General features: G+C 54.4%; 1 protein-coding gene across 1 annotated transcript in view; it reads left to right on the top strand.

The window, feature by feature from the left end:
- The window catches only part of PITPNM3 (PITPNM family member 3), a 103,245-nt gene that overhangs the window by 16,571 nt on the left and 70,445 nt on the right, over positions 1-16,229 (top strand). The window contains exons 4-8 of the mRNA XM_089900144.1: positions 381-543; positions 1,444-1,564; positions 6,585-6,687; positions 6,830-7,021; positions 13,568-13,832. Coding sequence (XP_089756270.1) covers positions 381-543; positions 1,444-1,564; positions 6,585-6,687; positions 6,830-7,021; positions 13,568-13,832 — 844 coding nt within the window. The remainder of the gene's footprint in view (positions 1-380; positions 544-1,443; positions 1,565-6,584; positions 6,688-6,829; positions 7,022-13,567; positions 13,833-16,229) is intronic.

The raw sequence follows: 16,229 nt of genomic DNA, 5'->3' as shown, positions 1-16,229 counted from the left end.
TGGCTGGGACCTTGTTCTGCCGAGTCAGCTGCCCCCTCACATCCCAAAGCCAGACCTTCTTCTGGGCCCCCTGCTTCACGGCTCCCAGGTCGTGGCGTGGGGAGTGGCCAGAGCTCTCAGAGGACAGAGCATTTGGAAGCTTGGGAAAGGGACCAACTCTGGGATTCTCAGGACTTTGCGGGGGTGCCAGGAGATTTGAGGCACGACTCAGAAACTCCCAGGCCGAGGGTGCTGGATGGCTTTGCAGTGTTTCTGGGGAAGAGCATCACGTTTCTGCGGGGAGATTGCAAATGCACCTTTTCAGGTTCCGAGGGAGAAGGCTAGGGCCAAATCAGATGACCATGTCCCAACTCAAGGCCTTTCTAAAACTCTGCCCCCAGGAAGCCTTCGGGGCCTTCCATGCAGTCGGGGAAGTGCTGGAGCTTGGGCCAGTCTCTGGTTCCTCTGCTGAGTTACGTGTCACAGCAGCCGACCTGGCAGGCCCCAGCAGTCCCCAGATTGAAACCCTTTGCTGCGTCTTAGCCCTGGCTGTGGTATGGTGTGGTGAGTCAAAGACAGCACAGTTAAAACAGAGTCCTACCCCCAGCGCATGAAGCCCCAGTCCTAGCTGGTGTTCGAGTGGTGGAACACAGGGTATGAGGACACGGCTAGGCCCCCCTTGCTGGGGCCATGTCTGTGTCGGACTGGCCAGAAAGTGGGATGTTTTCTCGTATACATCTTAGTATACAGTGGTAATTCATGTCTAGAAGAGGCTTGGAGATCTTCTGGTCCTACCTGTTAATTATGCAAGTGGGACACTGAGGCCAGAAAGGCAAAGGGTTTTTCTCTGAGCTCTGGTGTCTTCAACGACAGAGGGTGTGAACTCCCAAGACCAGTGAGGCTTTGAGGACTGGGAGCTACTCAGTAGGCTCTGGGTGCCCTCCAGAAATTCTCTGGGATTCCAGGCTTGGGAGAGGGAGGGAGAGCGTCAGGGATTATCATCCTGGGGACAGTCTGGCTCATTTTTTGGTAGCAGTCAACATGCTTTACTGTCCGATGGCACGGCAGCATCTCTTTGAAGTAGGGCTGATGTTGTTCCCATTTTATGGATGAGAAAACTGAGGCCTGGAAATGTTAAGTGTCTGGTTCTAGGGTCACACATAAAGTCAGAGGCAGAGCTGGAATTAGAACTTAAGTCTCTTCTCTTGGATTCAGCATTCCTAGGAGTTGGACTGTGTAACAAAGAACAGACCTGGCTCGGTCACTGGTTGCCCTTGAACTGCCCCTCCGGTCTCAGTTTCCTCGTTTGTAAAAGGGGAATGGGAAGGAAAGAGTTCGGGGGACAGGACAGCTCTGAGTTTGCTCCAGTTCAAATACTGCTCTCTTTTCCTTCTTGGCCTCGCTCCCCACTGGCTTTACTGTGCCTTTTGGGCCCTCACCTCCTCCCTTCTCCTCCCTCACAAGGGTGGTGGGGATGGGAGGACAAATGGGAAGCTGGGCACCGGGACATGGAGAGCACCTGCCTCTTCGGGGTCCCGGGGCCCCAGCCTATCACCAGATCTTCAGCCAGGAGCCACGTGGAAGGGTGCGGCAAGGGCCCCCAGGGGAAGGGCTGGGGGGGGAGGGGGGAGGAGAGAATGCATAACAGATGAGTTTGGAAGTCAAATGGGATCTGAGCTCCCCACCCACTCCCTCAAATCTCTTTATACTCCCTCTTCTACAATTCTTGTTTTCTAAAGAGAAGGGAAATGCTACACTGCAGCCCCTTTCGCAAACGAATGGGAGCCTTAGTGAGTCACTCCGGAGGTAAATCCCACCTCCAGGGCCCCGAGTCTGCCTGCCTGCGGAGGCCTGCAGAGCCGTGTGGCCACCGGGGGGCGCGCGTGTGAGGTGCCCCTGCCTGTCAGCGGCTGTGGGTGGGCGCCGGGTCCCTGCAGTGGTGCCCCCACCCCGCCTCCTCCAGACTCTCCGCAGGGTGGCATTCGTGAGGTTCGCTCGCGGATGGGGTCACGGCTCAAGCTGGGGCCCGGCTGAGGCTGGGGGTGGCACGTAGGGACTTGGGCTGTGACCTGAGTGTGGGGTGAATACAGGACCTGCGGGGGCGGGCGCTGTGGTTCTGGGGCGGTCAGGGCTGGCAGCGGGGCAGGTGCTAATGCATCTGCCTCTAGAAACCGGAGTTCTCGGGCGTCAAGCTGTTCTCTCCAGGTATCCTGGTGGAGGGATGTGTGTGTGCTTGTCTGGAGCCTCATCTTCCGTTTTGAGGGTCAGCCTGTTAACTTGCAGACCTGGGGCAGGGAAGGCCAGCGAGGAGGTGTTCCCCCTCCTAGATGACCCGTTGTTCGGGAGGGAGGGGAAGTAGCCGTCTGTTAGCCGGGGATGCCAAACAAGGGTTGAAAGCAAAAATAGAAACGCATTGGGTTCTGTCTGGGAGGGGCGTGGCGTTCTGGTGGATCCGAGAGGCCTCTTCCGAGCCGTCTGCCGCCGATGCTGTGTTTGCTCGGCTCAGTGTTTGCAGAGCACGTCATGTCCTGCGCTCCTGACCTCCTCGGGGATCTAGGTGTGCAGGATCTGGGCTGCGGGCTCGAGGGGCTGCAACTGTTCCACAAGTCTGTCTTTGGGAGGTTTGGGGCTGCTGTGGTCATGGTCCAGCTTGCTAGCTTGCTGTCCTCCTGATCAGAGCTCCCTTTGGCCTGCCATACCCGCCCCCCCGCCGCCAGTCCTCCAACTTCCCACCCCCCTGTGAGGCTGGTCTCAGCTGAGCAATTCTGAAATCATCCCTTGTGGTAAAAGGAGCTATTTTCAGCCTTCCCATTACTGCCCAGTGGGGGGTGGGGTGGGGTGGTGTTTATCCCTTTGCTGCCTTTTCCTCTCCTTCTTGTACAGTGTAATCTGGAGCAGCGGCGAGAGCATTACGCAGCCCTGCCTCCGGGGTCCCGGCTGGCAATTCCTGGTGCTGTGATTTGGCACCAAATGCAGAGCCTGGGGCAGAGGCAACCCTGGGCCCCATCCCTGCTCTGTAGTCACTCCAGAGTGGCAGGTGGCACAGATGACCTGTCGGAGTCACCTTGGCCCTGGCCGGTGGGGACAGCTCCCCTGCTGCTGCTCGCTTCAGGCCGACGGTAGCCTTTGGTGACCTCACCAAAAAGCTGGCCAGCTCCCTGAGGTGGCGGCTCTAAAGGAGCCCCCAGCATGCTCCGCTGACTCTGTGACCCTCCCCAATCTGGTCTCCCCATGCCCTGATCGGATGCCTGGGTCCCTCCTGGTCTCTTGTTCCCTGCTCCCCTCAGTGGGTCCTGGGGTGATCTGAAGGGGCCCCTCCGTCCTGTCTTTTGGGCTCCCCCGCCCTCCTGAGGAGCCTGCAGGTGGCAGAGCCATCGGTGGTGAATTGGCAGGTGCTCTGGGAGCTCCCTTTAGAGGCAGGAGAAAACCTCTCCCTTATGGAGCGAGAGTCTGGTGGGACAGAGTCTGGTGGGACATCTGGGGCTTGAGAGAATTGTTCCAAATAACTCAGAACTGTTGGGAGCCGAACTGGCAGAGCAAATGAAAGTACAATAGATAGCCAAAGCTATTAATCACTAATTCTCTCCTAAATCAGGTAATTAATGGGTATTTAAGTAGCATATTTATGAGATACCAGCAGGTCTTCAAAAAGCACATTTTTTCCCAAAGCGACTGGTTGGCCCAACTGTGTCCTGCTGGGAGACTGGGGTTGTCATCCCACCCCCAGACCACCCCAGGCGCAGGGAGCATGACGGGAGGCAGGTCCCGTCTGAGCTTCCCTTTTGGCATCGCAAAGAGGGATCGGAGCCCTTCTGAACTGACCTCACTGGGCTGTCGTGAGGATGATAGGAAGTGAAAGCCATGCAGATCCCGGGCAGGGTGTAAAATGCTGTACAGAATTTAGTGTTAGCTGTGAAAATAGCCTTGAAGTTATAGGATACAGTGCCTTGATTGTGCCCGGTGCTGTTTATGGCCAGGGTCAGGCGTCAGTCGGTGGCTAGAGGCATTCCTTTGTTTTGAGTCATTGCCGACCGTGTGTCTGGGTCTGTGACTGAGTCAAGGCTTAGTGTGTGGCTTGGCCTGTGCTCGGCTTCATGGCCTGGTTTGAGATCAGGTCCCAGTTGTTCTGTGATCGGGGTTGTGACTTGATCTGTGGTCAGCTCGAGGTTAGGCTGTGGTTGAGGTCAAGGTTGGGCCATGGCTAGTCTCAGGAAAATTCAGCCTCAATTCTTGTGTCCACCCCTGGACTGATGGAGCTATGTGGGTCCCCTGGAAGCTGGATTCCTTCAGGGTCCTCCGGGATCTGGGCTCCAGGTGCTGGGAACCCCAGCACACAGGCCCTTCTGGGACTCCTGGCATGTGCCCTGAAACAGCCCAGCACACGAGCTCATCAGTGGCGCTTACAGCAGTTTGGGGGACAGTTAGGACATGTTTCTATAGCAACCAACCCCCAGCCAGCACTGGTTTCCTTCAATAATGCCTTTTTCTGGAAGCAGCTTCTCCTGGCCTCTTGTTTCTCCCTGGGTGGCCCCGTAGCCCCTTGAAGGCTGAGCATGGGCTGGTTGGCCCTGACTGGTCTGGTCAGACTCATCCTGACCCAGAGAGGGGGCCTGAGGACATTCCCTATGGGATACTTCCCTGAGAGGGGGCCCTCCTGAGATCTACCTGGTGCTGGGCCATGCTGAGTGTAACAAGAGATTTCTCTGTGCCCAGCCCTGGGCTGGAAGAGGCTATGGGCCTGGGGAGGATTCCTACCAGGTTTCTGCCTGGGGGAACCCACAGCCCAGTGGGGCAGGCAGGCCTGGACCTAGTCTGCAGACTGGTGCTCTGATGGGCACAGGTAAAGGATGTCATGGAAGTACAGAAGAGGCAGGTACCCAGACCAGCACTGGGGTCAAAGAAGGCTTTCAGCTGGGGTAGGGTGGGGATGGAGGGTATTTCAGGTACCAGGAGGTTCAGGAGCAAAGTCTTGGAGGGAAAGAACATGGTATGGGCTGGGGTGGGGGGCGAGGGGGGGCCCTTCCCAGTGGCGACGTGTTGCTGGAACCCAGACTTATGGGTAGAGGGGCTTGCAGACAGAGCAGGTCCTGGCCTTAGGTAGCTCAAGGTTTAGGGGGCAGATAAGACACAGCCCCAGGAAGCTGCGCCGGTGGAGAGGAGAGAAGGGCCAGCCGTGCACCAGGGGCAGCCCCAAGACTGTCAGGGCTTCGGAGCTTCCAGCCTCAGGGTGAGGAGGGCAGTTCCTGCTCTGCCCTCTGGGCTCCCATTCCAGGGGCTGGAGAAGCAGAGGGGCCTACTCTTGGGAGCTCCCACCTGTGAAAGGACCAGAGAAAGGCCCGTGGATATCATGATTTATGTTATTTAACAATCCCTTTTATAGCACTGAGTGCCAGGCACCATGCCAAACCTTTCTCAAATATTCATTCACGTAATCTTCATAGCAACCCTAGGGAAGGACTATTATTACCCCCATTTTACAGAGGAGGAGACTGAAGCACAGAGCGGTGTAGTGACATTTATTAAGATCACCAGTTGAGAAGTGGCAGAGCTGACAGTGAGAGGAGGAAGGAAGCCAGGGCTGCGGCAGGAGGGGCAGAGAGGAGGCGGGCCTTCAGAGTCCCCCCAGCCTGCCAGTAGGAGCCTCACTCAGACTCTGCATCTCTCACTCTGCATCCAGCAAGTGGATGGACCCCTGGGACCCCAGGCCAGAACTGTGAAGTGTGATTCTAAGTGTATGTGTGTGTCGGGGGCCGGGGTGGCTGTGTGGGCCACGTTTGGGCTCTGAACTCTACGTGTCCACGGGGCTCCCACTGCCCACGGGACGTCTGGCAGCCTGATGGTTTCCGCAGCATTGATTGTCAGCAGTTAGACCCAGATGCTTGCGCTTGTAGAACCTGCCATCCCCGTGTGTGTGTGTGTGTGTGTGTGTGTGTGTGTGTGAGAGAGAGAGAGAGAGAGAGAGAGAGAGGCAGAGGAGACAGAGACAGACTGGAGACGAGGGACCTGCCTGAATGAGCCCACAGCCGAGCTCTTTTCTCCCCCCCCCGGCCCCGTCCTCTCCGAGGCACAGATTGCTGGAATCCCGCAGGCCTGCCAGGCCGTGGTTTCAGATGTGGCCTCAGGCAGGACTGGGCACCGAAGCTGTGGCCACACTCACGGGCATTAGGCTCAGAGCCAGGCAGCCCACCTTGGCCAGCTCAGAGGTGCTTGTGACTCCCTGGAGGTCTGGAAATTGGTAGGTGTCACTTGAACACCCACAGGGCCGTGGCTGTCACAGCAGACGCCTATGTCCCCTCCCTTGCTCTGATGAGCCAGACTTCTTACTCTTGAGGAGAAGGTTCTGGATCCAGCGTCTCTTGGAAATGGCCCGATTGCTTTGACCCATGTCTCTACTCCCTCCCACCCTGCCCCAGCCTGGCCAACCCTGCCCACCCTTCCTTTAAGGCTCAGCTTGGGCCTCCTCCCCCAGGGAGGCCTCTGGGCCCTTCAGCCTGCAGGGTGTCTGCCTCTGGGAGGTCCTGTCCACACCTCTGAGACGAGGTAGGGGTGGCATTTAGCCCAGAGTCTAGGCTGCCCACCCCTCCTTTGTCCTGTGCCCTGTGCAGGGGCTGTGCAGGGCTGGGCCCCGAGGCTGGCACCCAGGAGCCGGGATTGAGCCCATTCAGCTCTGTCCCCAACTCCTTCCTCCTGGGCACCACCTGGCCCAAGGTCTGGCCCAGGAAGAGTCGGCCAATACCCACCTCCCTCACTTTACTGTACCAGGGCTTTCCTCACTGTGAAATGTCTTTCCCCTCAGACTGGGCTCCTGAGAGCAGGGCGGTGACTCCCTTCTGGTGGGGCTGACCCTCAGGCCGGGGCTGCCCTGGGCTCCCTGGTACTGGGCAGAGTACCCACTGCTGGCTCCTGTCCATCTGTCCATCTGCCTATTCCTGCGTCCCTGGGAGCCAGGGCCCAGGTGGGGAAGTGGGTGACCTCTGGCTGCACCCACGCTGGGGAGACCCAGGCCTGTGACAAGGTCGAGGAGACCACACTGGACCTGATGGTGGCGGGTAGATGCGCCAGGAGAGAGGGCGGGGTTGGCTCCTAGCAGCCCCTCCCACTGCAGGCCCCCCACCCTGCCCCGAGCTTTGCTGGGGGATCAGCGTATCGTGGGGTGTGAAGGATCGTGAAGGATCGTTTGTTTCTCTCTGGATTGCCGGGAAGGATTGAGATATTCCCCTTTCTCTTTTATCCTGACTTAGAGGTTTTTTTTTTAATTTGGCCATGCCTCGAGGCATGCGGGATCTTAGTTCCCCGACCAGGGATCGAGCCCACACCCCCTGCATTGGAAGCGTGGAGTCTTAACCACTTGACCCCCAGGGAAGTCCCCTGATTTAGAGTTTTTGAATAAGTGTGGTAGAGAAGGTGGGACAGAAGGAGTCTGCTGGAAGAAGTAGGCTGAGCCTTGGGGTTGCGGAAGGGACTCTGCAGCCTGGGAAGGAAAGAGAAGAGGAGACCTGGGCTCCGTGCCCTGAGCTCTGCTACAGAGCACCCAACATGGTGGTCCTGAGCACAGACCCTGGAGTCATATGGACCTGGCTTCAAATCTTGCTTCCATCACTTATTAGCTTTATGACCTCAATCGAATGACTTCACACCTCTGAACTTTTATTTCCTGAGCTGTAAGATGGGGATTCATGACACCCACTCCACGAGGCTTGGTTAGGATTACTTTAGATAATACCTGTGAAGCAGCTAGCAGATCATTTTTGTTCATTCGCTTGTTTGCCAAACACCCCTTGGCCCTCTTTCACCTGGGACCCTGTACGGGACACAGAAAATGCAGAGAAGTGGAGGGCAGGGGCCCACCTCCAGGAGATCGTGCTTCTGGGCCTTTGCCCTAGCTGTTCTGGGATCATGGCACCCACCTTCTCTGACTCTCAAGATCACGTGTGGCCTTTAGCAACCTGACCTGTGCCCCCTATCTCTTGGGAGACCTCCTGACCCTTTTGGGCATCTGTGTTTCCCTCTTCCTGAAGTGTGCAGGTGATAGACGCTGGGTGGAGGTTGGAACCTGAAAATCCACCTGTGCTGAGCTCCCATCCGCAACAAGCAGGCAACCCCCTACCTTATCCTAGCCCTAAGCTTAACCCTAATCTTACCTGGTCTGGCTTCATTTCCTCCCTCACCTCCCCTCCGTCACTTGTTCGAGCTCTTATCACAGGCTCTCATCCTTCTTCTCTGCCTGTCCATCCCACACGTGTGTGCCAGGAGCATGCATACACATACAGACCTACACACTCACGCTTAGCATGTCTGGCTGTGTCTCATCATTCAAGTCTCCACTGATCCAACACCTTTTCAGAAAAGTCTTCCCCTCACACCCCTCCCAAGATACCCTGTCTATCACTGTTTTCCTTTTTTGAAGTATGATCTTTGCCGTTCACTAAAAAGCCTGCACCCTGAAGGAAGAGATGAAGGGAGCATCTTCCACCCAGAAGCCAGGTGACGGCTGCTTCTTAACACGATCTGTTCTTATAGGTTCTTTTTTACACCAGGGTAGATAACCGAGATCCCTCCACATACCTAACTTTCCGGAGGTTGTTTGCAAGAAGGGAGGAACTGTAGCAGGTTTAAACAAACTTACGGTGTGTATTTAAAAACCAGTGCAGGTATGCATTCTGAAAACAAAGAAGATAAAAGTAAACCAGATAAAAGACGCCTTTGAAGAGAAAATCAACTGTAGATTTCTGCCACAAAGGAGAGTCAACCATCAGGTGAAGGGTTCATGTGGAAGGAGAAACAGCGCTGGTTCAGTGTTTATAACTCGAACACGTGACAGAGTTCTTTTGATGACGGGGCCGATCGCCCTTGTCATCATCCCTCGGTGGATGTACAGATCCACGCGTTCATGCCTGTCTATTCTCCAGGCTGTAATTACACCGTAGGAGACACTCAAGGAAGGAGGACGTGGTGGAGGTAGGAAGGGACCGTTTTACTTTCTTCCCAGCACTTTCTACTGCTGAAACGATCTTTGCTGCTTCCTTGTTCCAGGTCTGCTTTCCCTGCCCACTGCCACCATCACCCACACCCCGCAGAGTGTCCACGCTGGGAGAGCCCCATGGCCGGGCACCCCCCTGTCCCTCTTATTGACCTCAGTGTCCCTAGCATCTCACACAGCACCCTGCAGGATGGACAGCTCCCTTTGACACCCAGAAGCTCCTTCCCTCTCTGCCCACCTCTAGCTGGGAGAACATCTCCCTCAAATGGAGCTGAACTGGCCTCCCTGCAGCCTTCCCTGCTGGTGGGTTCTCCCCAAGGCCAGCCCGTCACGCATGTTATGGGTGTTGCACTGACCTAAGATGATGGTGGCCTGCAAGGATGGATGTGGTGGTGGGAGTGAGGGAGGGACAACTTCCAGAGCTCTCCTCTTTTCCTCAGGCTCCAGCACACACTCTATTTAGGAGGGAGAGGTTGGCAGGAATATCCTTGCCCTTCTTCATTCTCAGGTGGAGTATATACTGTACAGGTATGAGACCCACCATTACCAGGACCTTCTTGCCGAACCCTCACTATTCAAACTCAGGACCCAAATCGACTCAGATACAGCTACAGACAAACCCATCGCTACTTAAACCGTTGCTGCTAACCATCCAAAACTCAGGAGCCAAGTAGATGAGGCTGACATGACTGTCCTGAGTATCCAGATTCTTGCTTTCTTAGTAATGGAATAGATTTGGACAGCAAGGGATATTTGCACATTAATATAGGATGCCTGATAGTTTTTATACCTTTAGCATCTATAAAAGGGGTAGGTTTAAAAAAAAAAAGGGATAGGTTTATATGAGAAAACATATAAAATTAGTGTAAAATCAAGAAGAAGTTTAAGTGATTGTATTTTTTGAATCACAGAAATCTTCACATACATTTGATTTATACCTAAGCACTTCTTTATTTTATTTTGATACTATTGTAAATGGTATTGTTTTTCAGATTTCAAATTCCAGTTCATTGCTGACATACAGGATTGCAACTGACTTTTGTATTTTGATCTTGTATCCTGCGATCTCGCTACACTCAATTATTAGTTCCAGTAGGTTCTTTTTTGGTAGATTTTGCAGAGTTTTTGTTTTCTAGATAGACAATCATGCCATCTGAGAATAAAAGCAGTTTTATTTTTTCTCTTCCAACATGTATACCTTTTATTTCTTTTTCTTGTCTTGTTGCACTAGCTAGAACTTCCCCCACATACATTTGGGAAACGGTCCCATATCCACGTTAGAAATACTCAGTTATGGTGAATCTCGATTCTCAAACTCCCTCGCAATAAATCCAGGGGTCACGGGCAGGAAATTGCTGATCAGCCTGTCATGCCATCCACACTGTTGGGTGAGAATCAAAAGCTTAGAGGGTCCCCACAGAGAGTGTATGGCAGACCCAGCTTTACACCTAGAAGTGACTCCCAGGTCAGTGTTCCCTGTGGCCTCTGCCTTTTCTGTGTTTCAGAAAGTGCTTTTGGCCTGGCTCCAAGCCATGGAGCTCAAGCTGGGTGTGTGTTTGGGAGTCTGTGGTGGGTGGGGCAGAAGGGACAGGCAGGAGGGCTGTGTCCCTGGGCTGACCTGTGCTGGCCTCTCCCTTCAGGAACAGTTTATGTTCTGAGATCTGAGCTCAGGGCAGGGAACAGTGCCAGCATCCTGCAGGGTGACTCGGTGTGGGGAGCTAAGGCTGCAGCAGATTTTCTGAGGACTGCATCTTGATGGGCATTCTAGCCATGGCTGGGGGAATGCCCACCTCTCACTGGTTCATGCACATCTACTATGTGCCAGACTGGCTCCTCAAACATCAGTCGGAGTTGAAAAGTTTCAGGGGAAAGTCTCTGTCAGATTCCTCATTGCACAGACGGGGAAACTGAGGTAGGGGCATTGCTGATGCAAGAACCCACATGTACTGGATGGCCAGGGCCATACGGAGGAAGACGTACCTTGTGTGCATGGCGATTTTACTGTTTTCCATTGAATTAAGATGCAGTCAATTGTAAGATGCGTCATTATTTTCTATACCCCAGGAAAGAATAAACAATGCCAACTAAATGAGGACATGCCATCATGTAAGACACACCCCAATTTTAAAGATGTTGAAGTGTGAAAAAAATGTACGTCTTAGAACCGATAAGATGAATTTATAAAATTAATAGTCATATGGAATTATATGTGCAGGGTAAAAAATTGAGTTTTCCCTGCTTCTTATCAAATTCTACTCTGTAGAGATAATCTCTATTGATGTTTCGGTGCCTGTCCTTCCAGACATTTTAATGCATGTGTGAGTACATTTATATAATAATTAACTGTTGTGAAAACTTGCTATATGCTAGGCCCTGTGCTAAGCACCTCGATGTATTTTATTTCATCTTTAAAATAAGCTCATGGGGCAGGTATGAGCTTTCCTCACTTTATAGCAGAGGAAAATGAGGCACAGAGAGGTGGAGGGACTCACTTGACATCACACAGCTTCTAAGAGGCAAGGGCCTGAGCCTGAATCTAGGCCTCTTCCAACCTCGGACCCTGAGTTCTTAACTAACGTGCTGTACATACCCTCAGTGTGCAGGTATAAGTATATTTTTCAAAAATGGGGTCAAAAGATACCTACGGTTCTGGGACCAATGTGCATTTTTTTTCTTCTACCCATACTCCGTGGGCATCTTTCCATGTCAGTACATAAGGAGCTACTTGATTTTCCTACCAGTTGCAAAGAATTCCCCTGATGACTGTGTATGAATGTATGTCTGATCCTCTGTGGATGGACACCGGGATTTCTTCCAGTTTATTGGTATTACCAGAACACTAAGATGATCAACTACATATTACCATCTTTGTATACTTCTCTGATTATTTCCTCAGGAAAATTACCAGGTCAATTTTCTTCTAACACTTTTATGGTTTTTTTTTTTGCGATACGCGGGCCTCTCACTGCTGTGGCCTCTCCCGTTGCGGAGCAACAGGCTCCGGACGCGCAGGCTCAGCGGCCATGGCTCACGGGCCCAGCCGCTCCGCGGCATGTGGGATCCTCCCGGACTAGGGCACGAACCCGTGTCCCCTGCATCGGCAGGCGGATCCTCAACCACTGCGCCACCGGGGAAGCCCCACTTTTATGGTTTTAATGTTTACAATTAGATTGGAATTCATCTGCCATCTCCAGTAGTTCACGTGTCCAGGGAGCAGGTGGAGGGGTTCCTGGATGTGCCGGGCACCAGCTGGTTCCATGAGAGTCCCCAAGTGACAAGTAAAGGGGGCTCTGAGAATGGGGGTCAGGGGAGGAGGCTTCTGACCCAGCTCTGCCTCTGGCCTTCCTCCCTCCGGTCGTGGGGTAGGAGGTGGGTTGAGGCTGAGTCCAGGGCAAGGGGCCGCGTTCTCTATATGCACTTGCTCCTGCCTGCCCCGGAGATCCTCTCAGCCCCATGTCCTGGCCTCTGCAGGTATTAATAATAATAGCAGTCACCATCACTGAGCGCCCCCCGAGATAGAGGCGCTGAGCATGCATTATTTCTGATCCTTCGAGCTCAGGATTGATTGTTGCCGATATTTTGTAGAAGGGGAAACTGAGGCTGTGGTATGGAGAGGAAATGGCCACAGAGGTTGCAAATGGCAGAGACGGGGTGGAACTCAAGTTCAGGTCCCCCTTCTCTTAGTGTGGGGCTTTTTCCCCAGGGGAGGCTGCAGTCCTTCCCTGGCCTGCACACGTGTGCAACAGACATCACTAATGCCCTTCAGGGTGTCTGCTTCTCCTCGCCTCCACCCTCTTAAAGCTGGGCTTGGTCACGTGACTTGCTTTGGCCAATGACATGAGCAGAAGTGTGTCACGTGTGGGAAGATTCATTTACGACTGGGCGTGCCTTTCTGTGCTCTCCTTCCCTGCTTCTGCAAAACTCGAAGTGTCGATTCGAGATGCTGGCGTCATAAGGTGGCGTCTTTGAGTGACCGCCGTGGCCAGAGGCCCCTTCCTAGCTGTGTGTGAGTGAGGAATGAACCGTTATTGGTTTTTTTTTTTGCGGTACGCGGGCCTCTCACTGTTGCGGCCTCTCCCGTTGCGGAGCACAGGCTCCGGACGCGCAGGCTCAGCGGCCATGGCTCACGGGCCCAGCCGCTCCGCGGCATGTGGGATCCTCCCGGACTAGGGCACGAACCCGTGTCCCCTGCATCGGCAGGCGGACTCTCAACCACTGCGCCACCAGGGAAGCCCCTTTTTTTTTTCTTTCTTTTTTTTTCTTGCCGCTGCTTCCTCCCGCCTCAGGCGGCCCGGGGCGGGGGAGACAGGGAAAGGCAACCTCCCTCCGGCCTACCCACAGCCCAGGCCCTCCCTCCGCCGAGCCGACCTGGCGCCAGCCGGGCGACGGCCGCAGGGCTCCACAAGCCCGGAGACCGAAGGAGCCCGTTAGTGTTTTAAGATCATTTATTAAAACAGCAAAACTTACCTGATGCTTCCTGATACACCGTGTCACCTTGGCAACATCTCTTAACTACCTCTGGTCTCGGTTTTGGTGTGTTCAAAATGGGCACCCTCGTTCCTGCCCCACTGAGCCGTCTCAGAAAGGAATTTGGGTCTTAAATGAAAGCATAGCGGTGGGAGGGCTCGGGCTCTGCGAGATGCTGTGCACTTGAAGTCAGGAGGGCAGGAACGTGCAGGATGCCGACTAAACCTTGGTCCAGGGGCAGTCTGGGTTTACCTCCTTCATGTCAGGACACGGCCTCAAGCTTGGCTAACAGGTGTGTTTCCTTTGGCAGGTGGCCCTCCTCCGGGCGGTGGTGCCCCCTGGCACCTTCGAAATGTCCTCAGCGACTCAGTGGAGAGCTCTGACGATGAATTCTTTGATGCTAGAGGTGAGTGAGTCTCATCGTCCCATCATTGTCTGGGTGACCTTTTTAGAAGCTCCAAGAAGGGGATCCCTGTTGGGAGTTAGTATCTCTCCCCACTCAGACACTGCAATTCCGTGCTTCATTATTACCCAATCTGTGAGTCCCCTCAGGGCTGGGGCTCAGCGTCCAGTCATTCACTCTTTGAGATATTTGCTGAGTCCCTACAATATTTCAGGCGCTTACCATACTGCAGTAAACAGATAGGCGTGGCCACTGCCCTCATCAAGCTGCTAGTCTAGTGGGAGAGGCCAACATCAAACAATTACATAAAGGAAAATACAGTCACAAATGGGAACTAATATCCCTGAGTAAAAAGTACCAAGTGTTAATAGAAAGAGTGATGATGGGGGTACCTGATTTAGGCTGGGGAGGTCCTTAGTATCCTCTCTGCAGCACTGAGGGTAGGAGCTGGCTAGGAGAAGGGCGGGAGGAAAGAGCCTCAGGCAGAAGACGCAGCAGGTATGATGGTGCTGAAGCAGGAAAGACGGGGCTTTCCAGGAGCTGGAGGCCCATGCGGCAGGGGGAAAGGAGAGATGAGCCTGCACGTGGCCCAGTAGGTGACTCTCAAGATCAGCCCGCAGATGGGAGGGGGATCTGGAGTGGAGATGTAGACGAGTTAGTTGCAGATGTTCAGGGGAGACACGAGGGAGGGGAGGGCATCAGCTCTGCATTTCAGTGCTGGGTGCATGGCCTGCCTGCCGGACGTAGCAAGGGGCGCTAAGTGAGGATGGGAAAACAAGGAACATTACAAGGATCGGAGAAGAGGGCACCAGATGGGGTGGGCATTTCAGGCAGAGAGCACGGTCTCAGAGATGAGGATGTGCAGGGCAGGTGTGGGGACCAGTGGAAGGCAGAGTCTGCCTGGACATCAGGAGAGAGGACCCTCACAGTCATGCTGGCCTGGGCCGTGCGGGGTTGGGTGAGACGCACAAGCCTAGGAGGGTCTCCAGGCTAGGAGGGTCCCCAAGTCTCACTTGGCTGGCTCAGCTCCACTCTGGGAAGTCACCGTATTTGGGGGATTGACTTACTCCTGGGATGGGGCCAGCTTTGAAGTACTGGCTGAATGGGGTCTTGAAAGAGAAACAGAGCATGCGCTGGCAAGACCCCAGGACCCAGAGCAGGACACTTGGGACATGGTCTCAGCCGTGCCGTTGACTCGTTCTGTGATCCTGGGCAAGTCTTTCACTTTCTCTGGGCCTCAGTTTCCCTATCAGCTCTGTGCCTCCAGAAATGGAGGCTGTATCCAGATCAGGTGATTTTCGGGGAGGCACGGTGGGGGGGAGGCAGTGGGATGCTGCCCCAGCCTGAGCCTCCCCCATTCTTGACTCTGGATGGAGTGCCCCCTCCCTGATGCTAACCCCAAACCAGCCCATTTGGGGCTTCTTTCCTGCCTCCCACTGGCGTCTGATTGGAGTGGCAGCCGGGGCTGACTTTCTCCATAGCAACTCACGCAAAGTGTGACAACAACGGCTTCAATATTTTCATGCTTAGAACACTTTCATTTAAAATACTTTTGCAGTTCATCAGGGCTCTGCATTCCCAGATGATGATGATGGCTTCCCGCGGGAGGCGTCTGCGGGTGGCGCCGGTCAGCTCCATCTCCATCCCCATGGGCCCTATGCACCTGCTTTCCTTTTGAGCAGCTGTGGATCCATCCTGCTTCCCTCCCTGCGGACCCTCAGCATTCTGTCCTCTGCCCCCATGATCTCACTGCTCTGTCTGCAGTTCCCAAACTGGCCTCACCTCTCACTCCTCTCTTATGGGTGGCCCCACCTTCTCTTCTATTCCTTTGTCTCATCTCCTCCCCGCTCCCCTCACCTCCGTCTCTCCTTCTCTCCACTATCCCAGGATCACACACTCTCCCATCTCTTTCCCTGTCTTCCACCTCCCAACACTCCCTACCAGACCTCTGAACTTCATGTCTCTGAACCTTTCCTATGTCACCTCTCCCAGAGCATCTGTAGCTCTCAGCCCCAGGATCCGCCCACAGGCTGCTGGAACCTCTTTGGTTCTGCGTTGCCAACTCCTCACCTCCTGTCTGTTCCCTGTGGTCTCCCTGGACAAGGCGTTTGCATATCTCCTCCACTCAGGGCAGTAAGAGGTAAAGCCACCCTCCTTCTCTGCTCCCAAGGGCTTTCTCAGCATCTGGGGCCCGGCCATGAGTGTCCGGCTTTCTGGGCATGCTCTGAAGGGTCACCTCCCTGCCTCTGTTCTCCAGCCCAGGCTGAGCCCTGACCCTGGCCTGGGTGTGATCTCTGTCCCCACCTGCAACCTGCTGCCTCTGCAGTTCCACCTCCAGCCGTGGTGGAGCCACACTGTCAGGAACAGAGGCCAGAGCATGGAAGGGACCTCTCAAGATCA

The sequence above is a fragment of the Delphinapterus leucas genome, chromosome 19, assembly GCF_059928025.1.
Source record: "Delphinapterus leucas isolate spDelLeu-1000000601 "Yukka" chromosome 19, BTC_Dleu_Yukka2, whole genome shotgun sequence".
Taxonomy (NCBI): domain Eukaryota; kingdom Metazoa; phylum Chordata; class Mammalia; order Artiodactyla; family Monodontidae; genus Delphinapterus; species Delphinapterus leucas.
Note: the sequence above shows the minus strand (reverse complement) of the source record. Positions and strands in the feature narration are given on the sequence as shown.